Source organism: Lontra canadensis, unplaced genomic scaffold (assembly GCF_010015895.1).
Source record: "Lontra canadensis isolate GAN:19392208 unplaced genomic scaffold, GSC_riverotter_1.0 scaffold25, whole genome shotgun sequence".
In the NCBI taxonomy this organism is placed as follows: domain Eukaryota; kingdom Metazoa; phylum Chordata; class Mammalia; order Carnivora; family Mustelidae; genus Lontra; species Lontra canadensis.
In genome coordinates, this window is record NW_022631019.1 from 22,985,772 (window position 1) to 23,010,145 (window position 24,374).

The 24,374-nt window shown below is 41.8% G+C and overlaps 2 protein-coding genes across 2 annotated transcripts in view; one reads left to right on the forward strand and one right to left on the reverse strand.

Annotated features, from left to right (window-relative positions):
- Positions 1 to 24,374, forward strand: part of ZCCHC17 (zinc finger CCHC-type containing 17) — a 56,862-nt gene that overhangs the window by 16,130 nt on the left and 16,358 nt on the right. Inside the window, exons 3-7 of the mRNA XM_032864013.1 lie at positions 312 to 369; positions 11,437 to 11,537; positions 13,143 to 13,234; positions 21,004 to 21,104; positions 22,856 to 23,001. Of these exons, the coding sequence (XP_032719904.1) occupies positions 312 to 369; positions 11,437 to 11,537; positions 13,143 to 13,234; positions 21,004 to 21,104; positions 22,856 to 23,001 (498 nt within the window). The remainder of the gene's footprint in view (positions 1 to 311; positions 370 to 11,436; positions 11,538 to 13,142; positions 13,235 to 21,003; positions 21,105 to 22,855; positions 23,002 to 24,374) is intronic.
- On the reverse strand, positions 5,465 to 7,152 carry LOC116871315 (tubulin alpha-1A chain-like). The gene has a single exon (XM_032864012.1). It carries the CDS (start codon positions 7,057 to 7,059, stop codon positions 5,704 to 5,706), a length of 1,356 nt encoding a protein of 451 aa, XP_032719903.1. The 5' UTR covers positions 7,060 to 7,152; the 3' UTR covers positions 5,465 to 5,703.

Consider the following 24,374-nt stretch of genomic DNA (forward strand, 5'->3'; position numbering starts at 1 on the left):
GAGGCAGGCAGAGAGAGAGAGAGAGGGAAGCAGGCTCCCTGCTGAGCAGAGAGCCCGATGCGGGACTCGATCCCAGGACCCTGAGATCATGACCTGAGCCGAAGGCAGCGGCTTAACCCACTGAGCCACCCAGGCGCCCCGACAGAACATGGTTTTAGGGAGCTCTGCAACAGTCAGTGCCAAGTAGAAATTCAGGGAGACTAGGTTAAATGCTATGGAAGAGAGATTCTCATTTGTGTGACATTGATTCTTTTTTTCTTTCTTTCTTTCTTTCTTTCTTTCTTTCTTTCTCTCTTTTTTTGTCTTTATAGGTTGCTATGGTGACAGACTATGGAGCCTTCATCAAAATCCCAGGCTGTCGGAAGCAAGGTGGGAACCTGTCACTTGAAAGTCAGCCCTTCCATTCCACTGTCTTTTGTCACCCCTCCACATCCTGATTATAGACTCTTTTTCAGACAGTACTTTGGTTTTTGTCTTTAGTGTAGAGATATGGATATAGACAAATGATGACAGTCAACGTTTTTGTTGGTCTTAACTCAGAAGAATGATGCTCTCTGACTTGGTCGGGGGCTGGGTATAGCTACTTCTGGAACCAGCTCTTGTCTAAATTTCACCTGTGACCCTAGGCAAGGCCCTTGACCTCTTTGGTCTTAGAATTTGGGGTAGGGCAGTCTAATCCCTCTCTGATGCTGATGTGGATTTTCTAGTATATGGCATAGGGAATGGGAATAGTTTTGTAACCAATATGAATATATTATATGTATTATGCTTTAATTTTTCTATTTATTTATTTATTTATTTTAAAAAGATTTTATTTATTTATTTGACAGACAGAGATCACAGGTAGGCAAAGAGGCAGGCAGAGAGAGAGGGGGAAACAGGCTCCCTGCTAAGCAGAGAGCCCGATGCAGGGCTCAATCCCAGGACCCGAGATCATGCCATGAGCCGAAGGCAGAGGCTTTAACCCACAGAGCCACCCAGGCGCCCCTAATTTTTCTTTTTAAAGTGATAGACATTAGTTGAATATTTCTTGAGAATCCCCTTAATATCTATAATTTATTTGTTTCTTAAAATAATTGTGTTAAGTAGAAAAGACAGGTTCTATAGACTGGTGGCCTGCTCAGAGTGATTTAGCTAGGTAATGGCATAGCTAGGTCTAGAACCTGAGCCTTCTAATTCTTAGCCTATAGGCTTTTTACCATACCGCAGTGCTAGTAGATCCAAAATCTCAACTTGCTTATTCCTTGTGCTATAATAAATTAAGGATTTATTGAAGATGTTAATGCAAAAAAATATAACTACAAGGATATTAGAAAAATATGGAATGGTATTTTACTTCATAAAAGTAAAAAATTTTATTTTAAAAATCATAAGCAAAGTGTATTGGGAAAAAGAATTTGTAGGACACATGATGGAAGACTAATTAAAAAAGGGGAAAGTAGGAAAAGGTGCCAAGAACATGGAAAAAATTCATAGGAGAAAGAATAACAATTGATTGATAAATGTCTTAAAAGATGCTCATTCTCCAGATTGATTTAAAACTAATGTAAAGCCTGCTGGGATTCTCTTTCTCTCTCTCCCTCTGCCCCTCCCTGCTTTATGCGTGCTCTCTCTCTTGCTCTCTAAAATAAATAAATCTTTAAAAAAAAAACAAAACTAACTTAGACTGTGGCACACTATGCAATGAACACTACTTGGCAGTAAAGTGAAATGAGATGAAGCATGGATGTATGCAACAATCTGGCTCAGTCTCCAGAGAATTATGTTGAGTGAAAAAAGCTAATCCCAGAAGGTTGCATACCTTATGAATCCTAATTCCTTTTGTGTAATATCCTGTTTTGGGTTTTTTTTTTTGCAGTTTCATTGAGAAGTAATTCATATACCATGCATTTCACCCAAATGTACAAATCAGTGGATTTTTATATATTCACAATTTTGCAACCATCACTACAATCTAATGTGAGAACATTTTCATCATGTTCAAAGAGAAACTCTGTACCTATTAGCAGTCACTCCAAATTACCATCCCGCCTGCCCAAACCTTAGGCAGCCACTAGTCTATCTTCTGTCTTTATATGTTTGCCTCACCTGGGCATTTCTTATGGTTATACAACATGTCTTTTTGACTGACTTCTTCACTCATTATGTTCCCTAGGATCTTTTCTGCTGTGGAAAGTGTCAGTAGTGCAGGTGTTTATTGCCATTGCCGAATGTGGCGGGTAATTAGCCAGTTCTCCAGTTCTTTGATTCTCTGACACCAGCTGGGTATCCTACAGTTCAATTCAATTTTGACTGTTAGTGCCCAGAGGTAGAGCCCTCCGTTACTCCACAGACTTCAGGGCTGCGTTCCACAAGACTGCTCTCACTTCAGACTCCAGTTACAAGCATCAAGTCCCCAGATTACCCACACTTCTGTCAAACTTGGCTACACATTTGAATGTTCCCACACCACCCACCCCACCCCCTCGTTCTGATAATTTGCTGGAACAGCTCAGAGAACACCAGAAGTGCGATACTTACTGTTACAGTTAACAAACTGGGTAAAGGGTACCCAGGATTTCCCTGCATTATTTCTTTTGACTACATGTGAATCTAAAATTATCTCAAAATGGTTTTTTAAAGTGATTTAAAACACTCATAAGATTTTTGAGATTAACAAATGCTAAAGACATTGCTGTTACCTTGTATGTTAACTAACTGGAATTTAAGTAAAAACTTACCAAAATTACTACTAATAACAAATTTTGGAAATAGGCATTTCCAGTAATAGTTTTACTTACTTTTAGGAACATAAATTGTTGTATATTTTGGCAATGCCTATTCACATTTTTAATATGCTTCTTCTTTAATCCAGTAGCCTTTTAGCAGATTGTTTGTAGCATAGACTTAGATAAATTACGTACATTTATGCAGTGAGCTATGCAGATGATAAGCATGATACTTTGATGCTGGTGCCTTCTTCATTTCATTTATTTATTTATTTATTTGACACAGAGAGAGAGAGTGAAAGAGGGAACATGAGCATGGGGAGTGGGAGAGGGAGAAGCAGGCTCCCCACTGAGCAGGAAGCCCAATTCGATGCCTTCGGGGCTAGATTCCAGGACCTGGGGATCTTGACCTGAGCCGAAGGCAGATGCTTAACAACTGAGCCACCCAGGCGCCCCTGCCTTCTTCATTTTACCAGAAAGGATCTCTGAAAACTCCCCCCACACTGCTGCCTTACTGAGAGCCTCTTTAAGATAGCACTGGTTGTAGGAAGCATTTTTATTTCAGAGATGGTAAAGTGAGGGCAGGAATGTGCCTCTTAGAATTGATGAAATGGGTACATCCCAACTTACTGAAATGGAAAGATGCACAAGGTAAGATGAAAAAGCACGTTGCAGCAGAGTTTGAAGAACAGGACCCTCCCTATCCTCCCTGCATACATTTTCAAAAAACTTTATTTGAAGATTTTATTTATTTATTTGTCGGAGAGTGAGAGAGAGATCATAAACAGGGGGAGAGGCAGGCAGAGGGAGAAGCAGGCTGCATGTTCAGAGACGTGCTTGATCCCAGGACTCTGGGATCATGACCTGAGCCAAAGGCAGATGCTTAACTGACTGAGCCACCCAGGCATCCCGTCCCTACCTACATTTTAAAGCATGTGTACATTAGCCTATGTAGTTTTGGAATTACTGCATATGTTTAGAAGAAAGCCTAAGAAGCATACTCAACAAACTGTTGACAGAGGTCACCTCTGGAGTGTTCAGTTTGCTAGGGGAGACATGGACATGGAATAGGGACTTCTTCTTTGGACAGTTTTTTAAAACAAAATTTTTCCTTTAAAATAAGTCCAACAGCTGATCTTTCAATAATAGAGCCCTGCTCCCAGCCTTGGAGACTATGCCACAAATTGCATCTTGATTAGAAAGGGCTCACCAGTAGTTTCCAAGCTAGCAATAGCAATCTATTATAAAGTTTCTCATTTTCTGTTGTTTGGATTCAATGGGAGGGAACTCATCGCGGTCCCTCTAGACATCTACCTTTTCTGGTCTGAAGACAGATTTTCTTGGTATACTCGCCATAGCTCCCAGTACTTGAAAGTCCCATCCTTGCTTGTGCATTTATGTGGCACTTTGGGGACTGTATGGAGATGAAAGACCTGCCACCTCTTAGCAGTCAGTTTTCCACTCACTCGTGTCCATGCCCTGTCAGGGGATGCCTCCGACTGTGGCTTCCTCCTTACAAGTGATGTTAGTCTGACAGCTGGTGAGAAAAGCCTCAGAGGGAGAGCTCAGGAAGCCAAGTAATTAGGTGGGAACTCTCTAATCCTGGGCTTTTCTGTGGGTTTACTGTATAACTTGAACAGTTGTATTTTGGCTTCTCTGCTCTCGAAGGGGGAAGATCATTAAGTTCAATGCCAAAAGGACTGAGCTATAAAATAATTCTGGTCTCCAGATTTTAACATTTTGATTCAGGAAAGGAGACTCTTGGGTTGTTTTTCTCTGCCTTCTATTCTCAGAACTTTTACCATTACTGAGTTGAAGACCCCTTCCTAGTATTCAGATCTAAACTAGATTTCCCCCCATCTATAGTGGTGTCTAATAGAACCATCTATGATGATGGAAATGTTCTATATCTGTTCCAGTGTGTTTTCTGACACTAACCAATTCTCCAGATTCCAGTAGCAGGTATCTTAATTCAATTCTGACACTATCTAGCTGGAGTAACTGTCAGATACCACAAGTTAAAGGGGCTCAGACTTGCAAGACTGCCTCTGCTTCAGATGCTGGTCATAAGTCCTGAGCCATTTGTATTTCTGACTGGTGTGCTATGAAGCAAGGGTTCCCACGACCCCGTCCTCAAGTTTCTTAATTTGCTAGAATGGCAAGGTGTGGGTGGTGGGTATACTCTAAGCTTATATGTCTTCTCTGGCACATCACCCTCCCAACAAGCTGATGTTTTCACTAACCTGGAAGCTCTCTGAATCTCATTTGTTCAAGAGTTTTTATAGAGCTTAATCTCTAGCCCGTTGCCCTCTTTCCTGGAGACCAGTGGGGCTGAAAGTTCCAACCCTCTCATTTGATCTTCTGGAGACTTGGCCCATCCAGAGACATCTAGGAGCCCTACCCTAAGTGACCTCATTAGCACAAACTGGTGTGATCAGAAGGGGCGTATGAATAACAAAAGACTATCCTATCACAGGAGAGATTCCAAGAGTTATAGGAGATGTGTACAGGCTGTGTAGGAACCAGGGACAAAGATCAAATATATTTTTGTATTATAGCGCATCTGTGCTATCCAATAATGTAGCCACTGACTTTTAACTTCATTTATTTTAATTTAAACTTAAAACAGCAACATGGCTAGTGACTATCATAGTGTCAGTGCAGTCTTCTGTGAAGTTCTTTTATTTTTTTTCTCAACTATCCTCTGCCCTACCAGCACGTGAAATTTTGGGATCAGAGACTGTTTAATGTTATACTTTTTTTTTTTTTTTTTTTTTTTTTCCATTTAAGACAGGGAATACTTTATTCAAACCCATCAGAGAAATGGGACAGCTTGGGTCTGTAACAAAGCGCTGTGTTTTAAAGCATAGGTCAGTAATTGTATATGAGAGTATACACTGCTACATACAAATTAACTGATCAGAGCACAACTTTTCAATATTCAAAACAGAATAAGCTTCCCTGTAAAAGCAGCACCTTTGTGACATTTTTAACTTTAGTATTCCTCTCCTTCTTCTTCACCCTCACCTTCAACAGAATCTACACCAACCTCCTCATAATCCTTCTCAAGGGCAGCCATGTCCTCACGAGCCTCAGAAAACTCTCCTTCCTCCATGCCCTCCCCCACATACCAGTGAACAAAGGCACGCTTGGCATACATCAGGTCAAACTTGTGGTCCAGGCGAGCCCAGGCCTCAGCGATGGCTGTGGTGTTGCTCAGCATGCACACAGCTCGCTGGACTTTGGCCAGGTCTCCACCGGGCACCACAGTGGGAGGCTGGTAATTAATGCCCACTTTGAAGCCAGTGGGGCACCAGTCCACAAACTGGATGGTACGCTTGGTCTTGATGGTGGCAATGGCGGCATCGACATCTTTGGGAACCACATCGCCACGGTACAACAGGCAGCAAGCCATGTATTTACCATGGCGAGGGTCACATTTCACCATCTGGTTGGCTGGCTCAAAGCACGCATTGGTGATCTCTGCTACAGAAAGCTGTTCATGGTAGGCTTTCTCAGCAGAGATGACAGGGGCATAGGTGGCCAGAGGGAAGTGGATACGGGGATAGGGCACCAGGTTGGTCTGGAATTCTGTCAGATCAACGTTCAGGGCTCCATCAAATCTGAGGGAAGCGGTGATGGAGGACACAATCTGGCCTATCAACCTATTTAGATTAGTGTAGGTTGGGCGTTCGATATCGAGGTTTCTACGACAGATGTCATAGATGGCCTCGTTGTCTACCATGAAGGCACAATCAGAGTGCTCCAGGGTGGTGTGGGTAGTGAGGATGGAGTTGTAGGGCTCAACTACAGCTGTGGAAACCTGAGGGGCTGGGTAGATGGAGAACTCCAGCTTGGACTTTTTGCCATAATCGACAGAGAGACGTTCCATCAGCAGGGAGGTGAACCCGGAACCAGTTCCCCCTCCAAAGCTGTGGAAAACCAAGAAGCCCTGAAGACCTGTGCACTGGTCAGCCAGCTTCCGAATTCGGTCCAAGACAAGGTCAATGATCTCCTTGCCAATGGTGTAGTGCCCTCGGGCATAGTTGTTGGCAGCATCTTCCTTGCCTGTGATGAGCTGCTCAGGGTGGAAGAGCTGGCGGTAGGTGCCCGTGTGAACTTCGTCAATGACTGTGGGTTCCAGGTCTACAAACACGGCCCGGGGCACATGCTTGCCAGCGCCCGTCTCACTGAAGAAGGTGTTGAAGGAGTCGTCTCCTCCCCCGATGGTCTTGTCACTTGGCATCTGGCCATCGGGCTGAATGCCGTGCTCCAGGCAATAGAGCTCCCAGCAGGCATTGCCGATCTGGACACCAGCCTGGCCGACGTGGATGGAGATACACTCACGCATGGTTGCTGCTTTGCGTCTGCCGAGCAGATGGCGGAGAGGAAGAGGAGAGGTTGTTGCTTCTTACAGCGCGACTCTTAGGCGGTCGATGTAAGAGAACCTCTAATGTTATACTTTTAAGGTGTCTTGCTTATGGTACAAGCTCAAATATTTTTACTTCATGGAGCTCAACACAAAGGCCAAGATCAAGCCCTGAGCTGAGATCAAGAATCACACACTTTACTGACTGAGCCACCCAGACACCCTGAAGCTCAAATATTTTTAGCAGTTAATTCAGTTTAGCAAATAATTATTGAATTCTATTATCTGGTCAGTATGTTAGGTAGGAACACTGAGATAAGAAAATAGTCCCTGCTGCTCTCAGATTGTTCATATGCTAGAGATATGAACAAATTACAATGCAGTGTAGTAATATAAGTGAAGTTGCAGTTATCCACTGAGCTGTGAAATGTTGGGGCCTAGAACAGTATTTGAGGAATAGTGGGTATTCAGTACATTTTATTAAATGAATAAATTCTAGGGGCGCCTGGGTGGCTCAGTGGGTTAAAGCCTCTGCCTTCAGCTCGGGTCCTGATCCCAAGGTATTGGGATTGAGCCCCACATTGGGCTCTCTGCTCAGCAGGGAGCCTGCTTCCTCCTCTCTCTCTGCCTGCCTCTCTGCCTACCTGTGATCTCTGTCTGTCAAATAAATAAATAAAATCTTAAAAAAAAATGACAAAAAAAAAAAAAAACAGCTCTGCCTGTTACTGGCTTTTGACTTCAGTTGCTTCAGACTTGAGCGTTAGTTTCCTTATCTGTGAAATGGGAATGATGTGTTTATTTTCGAGTTTCTTGATTGGCAGGATCATGTCTTATTTGTCCTTGAATCCATTTTGCCTATAATACTGTGGATATTTAATAACTATTTGAATGAACCTATAATTGCGACAAGATAAAGGGTGTGAAAGCACTTTAACTTGTGGACTTACATTATTGTCATATACCATGGATTGGCGATAACTTATTATTTTTTTTTTTTAAAGATTTTATTTAGTTATTTGACAGACAGAGATCACAAAGAGGCAGAGAGGCAGGCAGAGAGACAGGAAGGGAAGCAGGCTCCCTGCTTCGCAGAGAGCCCGATGTGGGGCTCAATCCCAAGACCCTGGGATCATGACCTGAGCCGAAGGCAGAGGCTTTAACCCACTGAGCCACCCAGGCGCCCCACTTATTTGAAAATTCTAGAAAGGGAATTCAGATCCCCCAAAGATAAAGGGAACCTTTTATTTTGACATTTTGGGGCTGTAGCTCTAATCGTTTAATTTTTAGAAACTCTTTGTAGCAGTGGGAGTTGTGAAAGAAATTGAGGTTGAACAACACATTTGGGAGAATATTTTTAAGCGAACAATAAATAGGCTACTTCTGTTTTTTTTTTTTTTTTAATATATAGTGATTGAGATGCTAGCTCTTTCCATGTTGTCAAAATTTCTTTTACCAGCAGACACTCAGATGGGAGTCAGTCTGTTTAAGTGTCATGTTGGGTTTACTGAACATGATGATGGACTTGATATGCCCTTTGGGCATTTATGGCTTCATGTCAGAAATCGAGGCACAAACTGCTCTGAAGAGCTCCCTTCCATGTAGATGGACAAACAAAGCATTTTTGTTGTTCTTGTTCATTTTGGAGTGTATGCTGGAGCAGAATTAGTTGTGTTTCTACTTCTTATAGATGAGACCATCTTTTTTTCTTTTTTAATGGAAACATAGATCAATAAAAAAGAAAAAATAGAGAAATATCAGTATGTTGTAGAAGACCCTACAGACTCACATTCGAATTGCATTTCTTAATTAGCTTTGTAATCTTGCACAATGTATTTAACATCTACAGTATTTCCTCAGGTGAACTTATATCACAGGGTTGATACAAGGATTAAATGAATGGGTGGATGTTCGGTATTTAAAGAGGTATCCAGCACAGAGTAATGTGTTATTTCGTGCCCTCTACCATATCCACTTAATCCAATTCTGGGTGGTTTATGTGGCTGGCAGTGAAATACCTCCCAGGAATATAGACTGCCCTCTGAGAATGCAGCTGGTAATGAATCCCCCATACAGAGTATGGGATTAACCATAGATATATGCCAGGTAATTGCCTATAAATCTGTGACTAAAGAGATGAGAGCACTCAAGACGGTGACAAGATAATCTGGGTGTGATTCCAGAGAAAAGGGATTGGAAAGAAATTATAATTTAGGAGACTGAAATCCAATTGTATCATTCTATCTATCTATTCCAAGAGGAAGTGATAGTCCCTTAAATTTGTGGACTGGAAACCTATCTTAAACCATGTGTCTCCATTTTGTTCTGATTCTGTGTTAAAGCAATTTGTGATCACTTACCCAATTTTTTAGGTATTTGATACTGGGAGCAGTGGGTAGTTTAACTAATAGGCAAGGACTGGGGATTTAAAAAAAGTATATCCTCGGAACTGAGCCTGGGTGCCTCAGTCAGTTGAGCGTCTGCCTTTGGCTTAGGTCATGATCCCAGGGTCCTGGGATGGAGCCCTGAGTCAGGCTCCCTGCTTGGCGGGAGGCCTGCTTCTCCCTCTGCATGCAGCTCCCTCTGCTTATGTGTGTGTGCGCTCTTTTTCCCTCTCACAAATAAATAAATAAATCTTTAAAAAAAAGTATATCCTCTGTTGTAAATTAATAAATTGGTGAATTGTCTTTCCCTGTACCAGTCACTAAGTTCACAATCTGTTTAACATGTTAATATAGCAATTTGTTATTTATTTTAAAAGAAGTTATTATTGGAGAGAGAATGTGTATGCACATGAGAGCACAAACAGAAGGGGGAGGGGCAGGGGAGAAGCAGACTCCCTGCTGAGCAGGGAGCCCCACACAGGCTTAGTCCCAGGACCCTGGGATCATGACCTAAGCTGAAGGTAGACACATAACCAACTGAACCACCCAGGTGCCCCTAGTTTGTTTCTGATTTTTTCTGTTTTCAAAATACATCGAAGGGGACAGAAACGCAGTTAAGAAATGTTTTGGCCATTCTCACTGTGGGTTGCAGGATAAATTAGCTTCCCTATGACTGTATTGGCTGCTCAGATTACACCCTTAGGGCTTTTTCTTTTACCTCTGGCCAACTCTTGCCACCTGGTGGTAAAGATGGGCATTGGTAAATTTTTGTAGTTTTATTATCCTGACAAATGTCTTGAAAGAGATGAATTGATTTAGCTAATCCCTCAGTGGGGTGAAGTATCTTGATTGATAAAGCATGTGTCGTGTGTCTGCAGTTGGGGGTTACGTCAGCTTCAACCAAATCAGATGGACCAGACTTATTTTAGAAAGTAGGGAAGGTGATGTTGATTAATATGTTAATAATTTTATTCATAAAAATCTGAAATGGTCTATTAAAGAAGTAGGGAAGGTGGTTCTCCCACGAAAGGATTTTGGACAGACAGAAAAGTATATCTATTGTAAATATTTAAAAAATTACTTAATAACTAATCCATCATTTAACTTTTAATTAGTTTTATTAAATATTTTTACCACTCTTGTTAGTGAGTGCTAAATGATTTGTAAAATTTTATACTAGCCTTAGGAATATTTCTTATTTTACTACACTCTCCCCCATGGGTGTTATTTTCTAAATATGCTGTTAACTTAATAGATTAAAAATGGCACCTTGTTTCGATTTTCTTTTTTCACTTAACATCTATCATAATTATTTTTTGTAATTGTAATTTAGTTGGCTTCTTACTCTTCCGTTTGATTGATTTACCATAGTTTACCAAGCTAATTTTCCAATTATTGGTCATTTACATTGCTTTATATCTTTTTTTTAACCTTTGTAGGTAATAATACTACAAGTACTTTTATATACCCATAGGTTTTTGGTTTTTGCCTCTGTTGAGTTTTTTCTTTTGGAAAAATTCTAATGATGATATTCTTGCATCAAAGGTATAAACATTTTGATGCCCTTGCTTTCAAAGACTTTCACTGACTTGTGTTTTTACTAATGTGTTGTTCTTGTATCATGTTTGCTAACATAGAGCATTATTTTTAAACAATATGTGTTAAGTACAAAAAATGATCTCAGATTGTTTTAATTTACAGTTTTTTTTTAAGATTTTATTTATTTATTTGACAGAGACACACACAGCTAGAGAGGTAACACAAGTAGGGGGAGAGGGATGGGGAGTGAGAGAAGCAGGCCGCCTGCTGAGTGGGCAGCTAGATGTGGGACTGAGCCACCCAGGTGCCCCTTAATGTACAGTTTTAAAGTAACAGACATTTTTCAGTGAATCCTCAACTCCCATCTTCTCCTTACCTCATTAGAGTATAAATACCAGATATACCCCCTGTGCTTTATTTCATTTTTTCTTGTACCCAGGTCTGGTCCATCGAACTCACATGTCATCCTGTCGTGTGGATAAGCCCTCTGAGATAGTAGATGTTGGAGACAAAGTGTGGGTGAAGCTTATTGGTCGAGAGGTAAGGCTCCATGCAACTTTCATGTTGTTAGACTGAGGAAAAGCTGGGGGGTGCGGGGACAGTGTTGGTATTTAATAATGGCAAATGTGTATATATTGTTAACTATGGCTGATGATCTTATTTTTGAATCCTGCCATTATATTCTGTCCTGAATTGAAGTCTTCTGGTTGCTGTCCTGTAAACTCAGAAGGGATGTGGTATAAACTATAATAAGTGTGGTGCAATAAGTACATATTTATAGAACTTTCCTGAAGTGGGGAAAAAAGAACCAAAAAGAGAAAAGAAAACTTAATTTATGGGACTAGTTTTTGTCGTAAATTTCAAAAGAATAGCTGCCAGGTACACTTTAGTTTGGACCAAAACAGTAAAAAGCAGAGTTTCCCGTTATTGCTCCGAATACCCAGCACCATGCAGTGTGAGGCAAGTGAGAAAGGTCTGAAGGAGCCAGTTAACAGCAGCTCACTTGAGGGCATGAGGGCTGTGGATGTGGGCAGCCTGCTCTTGTACCGGAGAATGGCAGGGGAGATAGGTCTGAAAGAGATACTATTTGAGAAGATTTGAGTGCTTAATATGTACTAGTCTGAGGGATGTAAGAGTGAGCCAGACCTAGGTCACCTCAGCTGTTATGGAGCTTATATAGAATGTAACTGGATGAAACAAATATAAAAGTAAGCAAACAAATATATAAAATAATTATAAATTATAATAAGTCCTATAATGGGCTCAAGCATTATCAGCAGTAGATTTGGTCAGGAACGGGCTCTCTCTGGAAATGATGTGTGAGCTGAGGCCTAAAGAAAGAGGCACTGGTTATGTGAAAAATTAGGATAAGCATGTTCTAGGCAGAGAGAATGACTGATGTAGAGACCCCAAAGTGGAAAAAGGAGTCAGGTGTTGGAGGAAGCAAAAGAAGACCAACATGGCTAACAATTGCCTTCATGTTTAAAAATGCACTAGACTAAGTCCAAAAGGGGATCTAGTCTAGTCTGGAATGTTTAGGAAATGAGTTCTGGTCTCATGGATCTCTGAACCTATCATTATGCTGAACTTACCTGGAAAAACCAGGTTTTATATTCTTAAAAGGCCTTGATTTTGGTTGGATTTTGGTTACCTCCATAAGCCTTGAATTTCTTTCTTTTTTTTTTTTTTTTTAAGTTTTTTTTTTTTTATTTAACAGAGAGAGAGAGAGAGAGAGAGATCACAAGCAGGCAGAGAGAGGGGGGGGGATCCGGCTCTCTGCTCAGCAGGGAGCCTGATGTGGGGCTCGATCCCAGGACCTGAGATCATGACCCGAGCTGAAGGCAGAGGCTCCAACCCACTGAGTCACCCAGGCTCCCCAGCCTTGAATTTCTGAGCTACCATTTCTGTCTTTCCTCCCCAGAAGGAGCAGAAAGATAAAAACCATTTCCTAAAGTAAATTTGCCACAAGATCTATTTATAATGCTCATTAGTACCCCCGGTGTTTCTAGTACAGGACCTCAGCCATTAGAGGAGCTCAGTGTTTGTTATGATGATAAAAGCTTTTGATGCTTAGTTAGATAATTTTAGACCAGCAGTCTAAATGGTGTACTCTCAGCTGTTGGTGACTGTTTTTGTCTTTTACAGATGAAAAATGATAGGATAAAAGTGTCCCTCTCCATGAAAGTCGTCAACCAAGGGACTGGGAAAGACCTCGACCCTAACAACGTTATCATTGAGTAGGTAAAAGTTTTGAAAAGGCTACAGTCCTACTTCTCAAACCATAGAATGCTGTAGTGAATCAGGCTGACCTAGGAACTCTACATGTATAGTCTGTGATATTGATGACTTCTGTAGCTCTTGTGATCCTTGGATATCAATAACATCATACTGCATAGAGTTCTAAGATTGGATGCTAACATGCAAAGCATAGAGATGCGCCATCAGTGGTTTTGTTACCTTCCCCTTATTCTTTGTCTGCCCTTTAACCAGTTAGCCAACAAGTACTCCTGAAGCTTCTGCTCCTTGTTTCTCTCAGTACGGAGGCTCAAAAAAGGTAAAGACCATGTGAAAGAGTAGGGTAATCTAGAAGCAACTCCAGTGGGGTTTAATGTTTCTTGGGATAACTGTGTTCTGAATATGACATCTTACTTTCATTGGCTCTTCTTACCTTTCATTTAGGAATGGAAGATTTGCTATCCATGTAGGCTGGTGATATAAGGAATTTGCTCTCTGTCTCACAGGCTTTCTCTGATGTATGCCAGTGATTTCTGATCAGGAGTTCATAGTGCTCTAAGGTTCTGTGAAGGGTTTCTGAACTGTTTGCAGTGTTTCAGAAAGCCAACCAAAATCATGCATTTACCTTCAGGTTAACCAAGACTTTATGGTATTGCTTTTGTTGTTAAAATATCACATTGTTTATCTCATGCTAATCAGGTGCTCTCAGTGACAATTATGTTATCGGTTAATTTATTTTATTTATTTGTGGGTTTTTTGGAACGATTTTATTTAGGGGTGCTTGGATGGCTCAGTTGTTAAGTGTTTGCTTTTGGCTGAGGTCATGAGATCAAGCCCCACGTCGGGCTCTCAGCTCAGTGGGAAGCCTGCTTTTCCCTCTCCAACTCCCCCTGCTTGTGTTCCCTCTTTCTCTGTTAAATTAAAAAAAAAGAAAAAAAAAGATTTTATTTATTTGTGAGAGAGAGAAAACATGAGAGGAGGGAGAAGGGGACAGAGAGAAGCAGACTTCCCTGAAGCGGGAATCATGACCTGAGCTAAAGGCAGACACTTAACTGAGCCACTCAATTGCCCCAGTTATTGATTAATTAAAAAAAAAAAAGAGAAAAATAAATGTTTGAGTGGGATCTTGGTGGGTAAAAGTTGGGAAACCCTTATATTTATAGTTCTAAGCAAAATCACCGTGGATACAAAGTAATTTTACCTAAAAGGGAGGGAATTGGTATTTATTGGATATATACTATGTGCCAGGCATTATGCAAGATGCACATTTGTGCGTCTGATTCTCTTAAGAACCTCCATTGTGGGTATTATCTCCATTTTACTTTATATTCTTAGTTTCTTTCTTTCCTTTCTTTTCCTTCCTTTTTTCTTTTCTTTTCTTTTTTTAAGAGATTTTTTTAAATTTTTTTGACAGAGCACAAGCAGGGGGAGCAACAGGCATAGGGAGAAGCAGACTCCCCACTGAGCAGGGATCCCGATGTGGGGCTCGATTCCAGGACCCTGGGATCATGACCTCAGCCAAAGGCAGACACTTAACTGACTGAGCCACCCAGGCGCCCGTCCCCCCGTTTTTTCTAAAAATTTTATTTTTGGGCGCTTGGATGGCTCAGTTGATCAAGCATCTGACTCTGATTTCAGGTCAGGTCATGATCTCAGGGTCCTCAGATTGAGCCCTTTGTTGGGCTTCCTACTCAGGGAGTTGTCTGGTTGTTTCCCTTTCCCTCTGCCTCTCCCCAAGTGTGCACTCTTTCTCTTTCTTGCGTTCTCTTTCTAAAATAAGTAAATAAATCTTAAAAACAAAGAAAGATTTTATTTTTAAGCAATCTCCACACCCAGTTGTAGGGCTTAAGCCCACAATTCCAAGATCAAAAGTTACATGCTCCACTGATGTGCCAGCCAGACATCCTTATATTCCTAGTTTCTATCTTGATGTTTGGTGATAAGTAATTTCCTTGTGGTTAATGACAAATTATAGTAGGTCAAGGACCTGAACTAGGGCACAGAAGCTAGGGCCCTTTTTACCACATGATGCTTCTAGCTGTTGCATGTGACTTTTGAGTTTTTCCATATTTCTGTAGTTTCATCTCTAAATATTGACATGTTTGTAAGTCTGATTATTGACAAAACACCTTTCATAGTAGAAAGTGTTTTATAACTCAGAGCTCAGTAATTTTATTTAAGTCTGGCATTTACTGATTACATTATAATAAATTGCTTCTGCTCCAAAGAATCCTGTACTATATACAGACTCATTAAAAAGGAATGGAATTTCCCAAAGTCCCTCTTGTAGGGGTAAAATGTGAAACAAGTAAAATGAAAGTGCTACTTCTCTGTCTCAGAATGAGGTTAGAGAGGGGAAGGGGCTCTCTGGTTTTGTGCTGTACAGGTTTCTATGTATAGGCATTTTCTAGTAATAACCAAGTGGCCAAACCGAAGTGTTTGTTGTAAACTATTTCTAGAGCTGCATCCAGGAAAGAAACACGATATAGTGGAATGATGTTGAGAGTTTTTAGAGTAAGACATAAATCAGAAAGAGTCCTAGTTCTGCTGCGGACTAGTATATGACTTTGAGCAGACTCCTCTTCTCTGACCCTCAGCTTCTTACTATCAGATAGAGGGGATGATGCCTGTGTCTCAGAAATGATGGAATGATTTAAATACAGGCTTATTTGTAAAGAGCCAGATTCATGTCTAGTCTATGGTAGAAACTCAGTATATGATAGCTACTTTAGTTACTGTTTTTTTTTTTTTTTAAGATTTTATTTATTTATTTGACAGACAGAGATCACAAATAGGCAGAGAAGCAGGCAGAGAGGAGGAAGCAGGCTCCCCGCTGAGCAGAGAGCATCATGTGGGGCTCGATCCCGGGACCCCCGGACTATGACCCGAGCGGAAGGCAGAGGCTTAACCCACTGAGCCACCCAGGTGCCCCAAAGAGCATTAATTTTTTTAAAGCCCTGGAGCATTTGCTTTCTGCTCAGGTCATAATCTCAGGGTCTTGGGATCAAGCCCCACATTGGGCTCCCTGCTCAGCAGGGAGTCTGCTTCTCCCTCTTCTCCCTGCTTGTGCTCTCTCTTGCTATCTCTGTCTCTCTCTCAAATAAATTAAAAAATATATGTTAAAAAAATTTTTTTAAGCCTTTTAGGGGGAGAGGCAGCTGATCAGATTAATCTCTCCTTGTACCCCATTCTCTGATCTCACCCTGTTTTGGTTAGTGGCTTAGTGCTGTCTCCAGCCTCCCACATTTCCATCAGTATCTAACTTTCATTTACCATCAGTATCTAACTATCTTATATTTCATCCCCCGAGTCCAAGAGTGTTCAAGGGAATCTGTAAATGGAAAGGGGGAAAGGCAGTTCCCAGGTAGGTTTAGCCAGCATAGCATAGTCTTTTAGAAGAGTGTGGTTCACCACTATAATTATCACCACATATAATTATTATATGTCTCCTTCTGCTGCTAGACTGTAAGCTTCTTGAGAAAGACTGCATTCTGCCTTTTTGACACACTCATCATTGGCACTGGTGCTTGCCACTTAATAGTTGAACAAAAGAAAGGTTAATTCAATTGTGTGCCTTGCTTGGAGGGACTGGAGGAAACTTGTTACTATGTAGCTGCAAAGTAGCCAGGCCTAAACCAGCATGGCAGTGAGCACAGAAAAGGGAGGAAGGCAAGTGATTCATTTGTTGAGTATTGGATAGGAGTTATGATTTGGCTTGTCATATGTTAGAACCCCCAGAATATTGGAATTGATTATAATGAGGGTTTGTTTAAGCTGTGACTCATAGCCACTTGAAACTCAGCTCCACAGATAAGGATATCTGAATGCCATGGAGTTTGTGACTTGCTCAACTTATGTCCCCAAGATCCTGCCCTGGTTTTTAATTAATTAATTTATTTAAAAGGATTTTATTTATTTATTTGAGGGAGGGAGAGAGTGAATGCACAAAGGGGAGGGAGAAGCAGACTTCCTGCTGAGCAGGGAGCCCAATATGAGACTCGATCCCGAGACTGAGACCATAACCCAAGCTGAAGGCAGACACTTAATGGATTGAGCTACCCAGGCATCCCTTCTCTACCCTTTTATTTAAAAATTATTTTATTGTGGTGAGAACACCTAACATGAGATCTACCCTCTTAACAAATTTTTAAGTGTACAGTATAGTATTGTTGACTAGGTACAATGTTTATAGCAGAGCTCTAAAATTTACTTCTTATTTAACTGGAACTTTATGCCTGTTGATAAGTAACTCCCATTTCCCTCTGTACCCTCTTTCCCGCACCTTGGTTTTTCTAACTCAAGCTTTATTCTTTGAAATGACCCTCTCCCATGACCATACCAGAGTGTTGACCCCTGTCTTTTGAATAAGATTATGCTAGGGCAAAACCTGGGAATTGGAGCAGACATTTTCTTTTTCTTTTTCTTTTATTTTCTTTTTTTTTAAGATTTTTTATTTATTTATTTGACAGAGATCACTAGTAGGCAGAGAGGTGTGGGGGGAAGCAAGCTCCCTGCTGAGCAGAGAGCCCGATGCGGCGCTCCATCCTGGAACCCTGAGATCAAGACCTGAGCCAAAGGCAGAGGCTTTAAATTCTGAGCCACCCAGGCACCCTGCTTGAGCAGTCACTTTCAAAACTTAAATCATATGCTTGTTTACACTGTCCCACTGGATAGCCACTAAGTTACATATGGTTATATATGGTTATTTAAATGTAAATGAAAATTAAATAAAATTTAATCCAATTCTTCAGTTACAATAACCACATTTTAAGTGCTCCATAGCCACAGATCAAAATATTAGTCAACAGTACAGACATAAATTTATAGAACTTGTCCATCGTGGCATTCTGTTGGACATTGGTATGCTAGATGGAATGTGTACTGTCCAGATACAGAAAAAAATAAAATATAGACTTTGTTTTTTTAAAGATATATTTACTTATTTGAGAGAGAGCCTGAACACAGGGAGGGGCAGAGGGAGAGGAACAACGAGAATCTCAGGCAGACTCAGTGCTGAGCTTAGAGCCCAACATGAGGCTGATCCCATCACCCCAGGATTGTGACCTGAGCCAAAATCAAGAGTCAGATGCTTAGCCAACTGGGCCACCCAGGCACCCCAAACATAGTCTTTTTTTTTTTTTTTTTAAGATTTTATTTATTTATTTAACAGACAGATATCACAAGTAGGCAGAGAGGCAGGAAGAGAGAGAGGAGGAAGCAGGCTCCCTGCCAAGCAGAGAGCCTGATGCAGGGCTCGATCCCAGGACCCTGGGATCATGACCTGAGCCGAAGGCAGAGGCTTTAACCCACTGAACCACCCAAGTACCCCAGACATAGCCTTTACCTTTGATGGTATCTTTCATGGTACAGAGGGTAAGCCAAAATATAAGCAGATCTAACAAAACGACCAGATGTTCTGGGAACACAAAAGAGTAATTGACCCCGCCTCTGGGGGTAGGGAACATCTTAGCGAACACGCAGTGTGTAAGCTGAGCTGAAGAAGGACCAGGACGGAATATGGCGTATCTTGGTCTTTCTGTTTCCTCCCTAGAACCAGTGCATCCCATGAAACTATTAGCTAAAATGCATCAGGTGGGTAGTTCTGTTCTGATGCTGTCATCCTGGGTTTCTCTGGCTAATGCGGCTTTTTTGGCGAAATATTTCTGGCTTTGCTGGACTCTATAGACTTGGTGAATAGTTGGAAAAGCTTAGGTGAAGTCAAAGTTCAAAGTTAAAGAGGTTCCGGTAAGGAAAAATATTTGGAGGCAAGAGCACAGAATTTTTTAAAAAATTTCTTTGAGAGAGAGAGAAAGAGAGCATGAGTGGAGGGAGGGGCAGAGGCAGAGAGAATATCAAGCAGAGTCCCTTTTGAGCGCAGAGCTCGATGCCGGGCTTGATCCCATGATCCCAAGATGGAGATTTGAGCTGAAACCAAGAGTTGGATGCTCAATCAGGTGCCCCAAGAGCATAGAGATTTCAACAAACATTTTTAAGTTTTACTTTATTTTATTTTTAAAAAGATTTTTATTAATTTGTTTGGCAGAAAGAGAGAGAGGGAGAGTGCACACACAGGGAGAGTAGCAGGCAAAGGGAGAACCAGGCTCCTTGCTGAGCAGGGAGCCCATGTGGGACCGGTCCCAGGACTCTGGGATCATGATCTGAGCCAAAGGCAGACGCTTAACAACTGAGCCCCCTAGGCGTCCCTCAGCAAACATTTATTGATGCTGTTGCTTGCCAAGCTTTGGGCTAAGGTGTGGGGAAACAAACATAAGTAAGATACTGCAGAAAGGGCTCACAATCTAGAGAAGAAACATTAATGTATCAGGCAATAAAGGGCTAGGGCTTTATTTAGGCAATATGTGCTAGGACTGCAGTGTGTATAGACTACAGTTTGAGTTTGAAAAAAAGAGTGATCCAGAGTGACATTCTTCTGTCAAACATTTCTGAGTACCTACTCTGTGCGGGTACCATGTGTTATGGTAAAGGTCAAAGAGAGACATCTGGGGTGTTTAGGATCTGCTGCTGGCAGGAGTGTAATTGGTAAACATTATAGAAAACTGGCTGGCAGTGCTTGCTACCTCTGATGCCCTACAACCCGGTATAGTGTTCCACTCCTACCGGGAACGAGGCATTTCCCAACAGAAATGCGTATCTATATCTGTCACCGAAAGATGTGCTAGAAAGTTCATAGAAGAAGTACTGATCATAGTAGAAGCTACTCAGGTACCCATCAACAGCAGAATACTTTATGGCAATGAGAACCCGTTATCTACAACTGCACATGGCAATATGGATGGATCTCACAAATGAGTGAAAGAAGCCAGACACAGAAGGGTCCATACTGTATGATTCCACTTACACAATTTGCAAAAACCAATACAATTAATCTATGCTGTTAGAAACCAGCATTATGATTACCCTTGGAGGGGCCTTGGAGGTGCTGGCAATGTTCTGTTTCCTTATGGGAGTGAGGGTTTCCTGGGTATGTTCAAATTGTGAAAACCAATCAAGCTGTATGCTTATAAACACTTTGTGCCTATATTATACTTTAGTAATAAACGTAGAATTTTTAAGAAATGATAGAGGAATGTGAACTAAGAGATGAATTCTGGCTGAAGTCCTCAGGAGACGACTTGGTAGAAGGAGAGGTGGTGACTAAGCTGAGCTTTGAAATGTTTGGGGGTGGTGAGGTGGGAGGAAAGAGGGGAAGCAGCATTTCGGAGAGAGGGAACTATGAGCAAGGGCATTGAACCATCTGGAGAAGGTCAACTAGTCCTCTTTGGCTAGCAAATCTCATGCAAGTAAAGTTGGGGCTGGAGAAGCAGGTTGGAGACAGACCATGGAAGGCCTCAAGTACCACAGTAAGGAATTTAAGCTTGATGGTCTAGGAAGTCTTTGAAGGTTTTTTAAACCCGGGGTTGACTGTGTCAGGGTTACTGGGGGCTTAGCGAGGTAATTATATCTTCATGCTCTGTGCATTGGTGAGCTGAAGGCATCTCATTCATAATTATTAATTCAGAGCCTGTCCTGAATGAAAAAAAATACCTGTTTCATGTTGTTGCTTTCCCCGCTTGTCTCCCCATGCAGGACGCTTTTCCTTCTTCTCCCTTCTACCTGCCAAGGACAGAGCTTGTCTCCCCATGCAGGACGCTTTTCCTTCTTCTCCCTTCTACCTGCCAAGGACAGAAAAACCTAGCGTACAGCATTACCTTCTAGTATCTCTGGCCCCATCTCTTAAGAGGGCCAATAGTCAGTATCCTTTTCGTTATAGGCAAGAAGAGAGGCGGCGGCGGTCCTTCCAGGATTACACTGGGCAGAAGATCACCCTCGAGGCTGTCCTGAACACCACCTGCAAGAAGTGTGGCTGTAAAGGTAAGGTGAAGCCTCTGCCGGGCCAGTCCTTCCTCCTTGTGATGGATCTTTACTAGGTGGGGAAGGTCGCCTGGTTTGGGTGTGGCTCACCCTGCTTTTTAGTCAGTGATGGCCTCACCTGCTCGTGCTGTTAATCCTCCTAGACTCTTACCAGAGTTCATGCCCTTTCTGTGTCCTCTTCTGAATGCTGGCCGTGCCGGATACTCTGCTGACAACCCCACCCCCACCTGTGGTTGATGCCCTGTGTGGGCAAGATCCCTATGTACTGCAACCGAAGGGGGGAGAGTGTTGGATTATGGTTAGCACTGTAAATTGTTATCTCCAAGGACCATTACTATTCTGCAGCAAAAATGAAGTGATTTGGAAATATATTGCTCAAGGATTCAAGTCAGACCCTTTCTTGCTCTTCCTTGTTTAACTTCACACTTGTGAATACAGTCTCCTTTTAGTACTAAAGAACACAGGCTAGCTGCTCGCTCAGGTTTCTGCTGGTCTTACTCAGGTGATCGAGAGCGCTCTCAGTCTGACTTCCCTCGTCAGACCTATCATGAGAGGGATTGCCAGCGTCTCATTTTCAGAGTGACCTCAATTTGTCACCCCTTCTTCCTTGCCTTCTATTTACCTGGCTCTCTTGATTTTTCTATAACAGTTGGTAGCGGATTTGTGCCCTGATTGGTGTGGGAGTTAAGCCCCTACTTACCATTAATGTAGAGGGAGGAAGGAAAAAAGAAAAATGGAAAGAATACCTCCTCAGGGGAATTGTGTAAACATTCCAGATATTTGAAAAACTATGCTGTATTCCCCTTCCAGGCACCATCTAGTTTCTGGATCCAGAGTTGCAAAGCAGTTTACGCATAGCTTTTTGATGATCTCATGGGATCATCTGTGCCCCTGAAATAGGGTCTACACAGGCTTGGATAAAATCAGCTCTGTAGTAGCTGTTAAACGGCCGCTTGATAGCACTGAAGGTTCAGGGAGGGTGGGTACTCTTACCTTCAGCTTACGTCCAACCAGGTGTGACATGAGGCAGAGAAGAATAATGAGAGATGGAATTTGGCTTAGTTAGCCAAGGTCAGGCCCTAGGTCGTTGGTTTCGGTGCAGCAGGAACAGCATAGAGCAGGGAGGCACGAGACCTGGAGTAAGTTTGAGCTCTGCTGCTCTTTTTGTGACCTTGAGCTACTTCTCTACTCCGGGTCTTTATATCTGCACATGCAGTGCTGGATTTGATGATCTCTAAGGCCCTTGCCAAACCTGACAGTCTGAGTGTTGAGAGCCCCAGGTGACTGCCTGTCTCTCAATGTGTTAGCTTGGATGTGAATGCCACCTTCCTGCCAGCTGCCTAAGAGCTCTCTTCCTGTAGGGCTTGGCCTGCCACTCGGCTCCCTCTGCTAAGCATTCTGCTCTCTGGAGCAGCCTTTCAATGTCAGGAATAAGTTCCAAGCAGATCTTTAAAAATTACTAAGCCCCATTGCTAATGGGAGGCAGCACAAGCCTGCTTCCTCTGCCATTTCCAAAGCAGTGCCAGTGTCTCCCACAGCTCTAGGACCAGCTGCTGGTCTGGCTCTGATTGAGTGGGCAATGCCATCTTGAGGTGATAGAAAATCTGCTCAGAATCCAGCAGCTGCTCTGAATGAACTCAGTAATACTTCTTCAACTAACCAGCCCCTTTCAGGAGCCTCTGGGGAAGCTCCACCTGCCAAGAGGAAAGGCTGCTTCTCCCTTCCCTACCTTTTCTACCTCTCTTCTGCAGGCCACTTCGCAAAGGATTGTTTTATGCAACCAGGAGGGACCAAATATTCTCTGATACCTGATGAGGAAGAGGAGAAGGAAGAGGCAAAGTCAGCAGAGTTTGAGAAGCCTGACCCCACGAGGAATTCTTCTAGAAAAAGAAAGAAGGTGAGTGCTGTCTTACTTTTATTTATCATATTTTTTTAGGGTTTTAAAATAAAAATGTACTAAAAAAAATAGAATAAAAATGTACTTTTTGCAGAGATTTTAGAAGTCCTGAAAAACATAAAGAATATTAGGATCTCCTGTGATCTTTCCATCCAAAGAGAATTACAGTATATTTGGTACATTCCAATCTTTTTGCTTGGTAATGATGATAGATAGCTACATCCACATTTAAACACAAAATTATGGTTATACTAGGTCTAGTTTATATTATACTTTTTTCATTATACGTATCAAAATAATTTACCAATATTTTTAACTGTTCAAAAACTTAATTTAAGAACAACATACAATATTCTACCCTATGGCTGTATGATGGTTTATTTAATAATTTTTCTATTGTTGGATATTTTTGTTACTTCCACCCGAAGTCTTTGGCCATATCTCTTACTGTTTTCTTTGGATAAATGCCTGAGTAAGATTACTGAGTTAGGGCTTTAAGGCTCTTGACACATTTTATCAAATTGTCTTTCCAGAAAGTACTTCTCTGTGCCCAGTGGTGGATAAGAGTGCCTGTCTTACAGAGTTCTGTCTCCTGTATGCTGATGACAGCAGAACAGTTCATAAAACAGACATTATTATGGTGCTGAAAAAGACAGGGCATTTGTTGCATGCCCCCCAGAGAGGGAACGGAAAAAAACTGTGCTGTAGTTTGGTCAGGAAATAGTTGTTCTCATATTGTGTATTATCTTTCTAATTGTATCCAGCTATTGGGTTTTTGTTTCATTTTGTTTTTTTAAAAGCTTCAGCAATTTTTTGTTGAGTGGTCTTTTTGTTCCAGGTAGTGCAACCCTAGGAATAAAAAAACTATGATCAGGTCCTTGTCCTCAATGGGCATTCCCTACAAATTAAGCGTTACTTCATTTTATAGGGGAGGAAAAGGCCCTTTATAGCATTGTAAGAACTAGCTAAGTATTTGAATAATAGTTTCTTGATCTGTATATTCTCTCCCTGGTAATCACGTCCCTCGTAAGACTTTAACTGCCTTGATGGCTCCCACATCCCTAACTAGTATCCCACAGGTACCTCAGACTTTGGCTTAGAGTCCCTCAGACCCAGGTTTGAGGCCCTCTGTGTTATAGACCACCTGTGTAACTTTGGGCCCTCCTTAATTTTCAAAGGAGGGTTGTTGTGGTCTTTGATGACAGTGTTCCTTGTGAGGGCATGCCCAGCTCCCCAAGATACATAGAAAACACTGACAAGTTAAGTGCTTAATGAATGTTGGCTGTCATGACTACCATTCTGTCTTCTTCAGCCCTCCCCCACCCCCACGCACACACACCCACCCACTATGAAAACAACACCATCCTTATATC

Bases quoted from the DNA above. Each gene is read 5' to 3' on its own strand.
- LOC116871315 (XM_032864012.1), bottom strand. From the start codon at position 7,059: ATGCGTGAGTGTATCTCCATCCACGTCGGCCAGGCTGGTGTCCAGATC.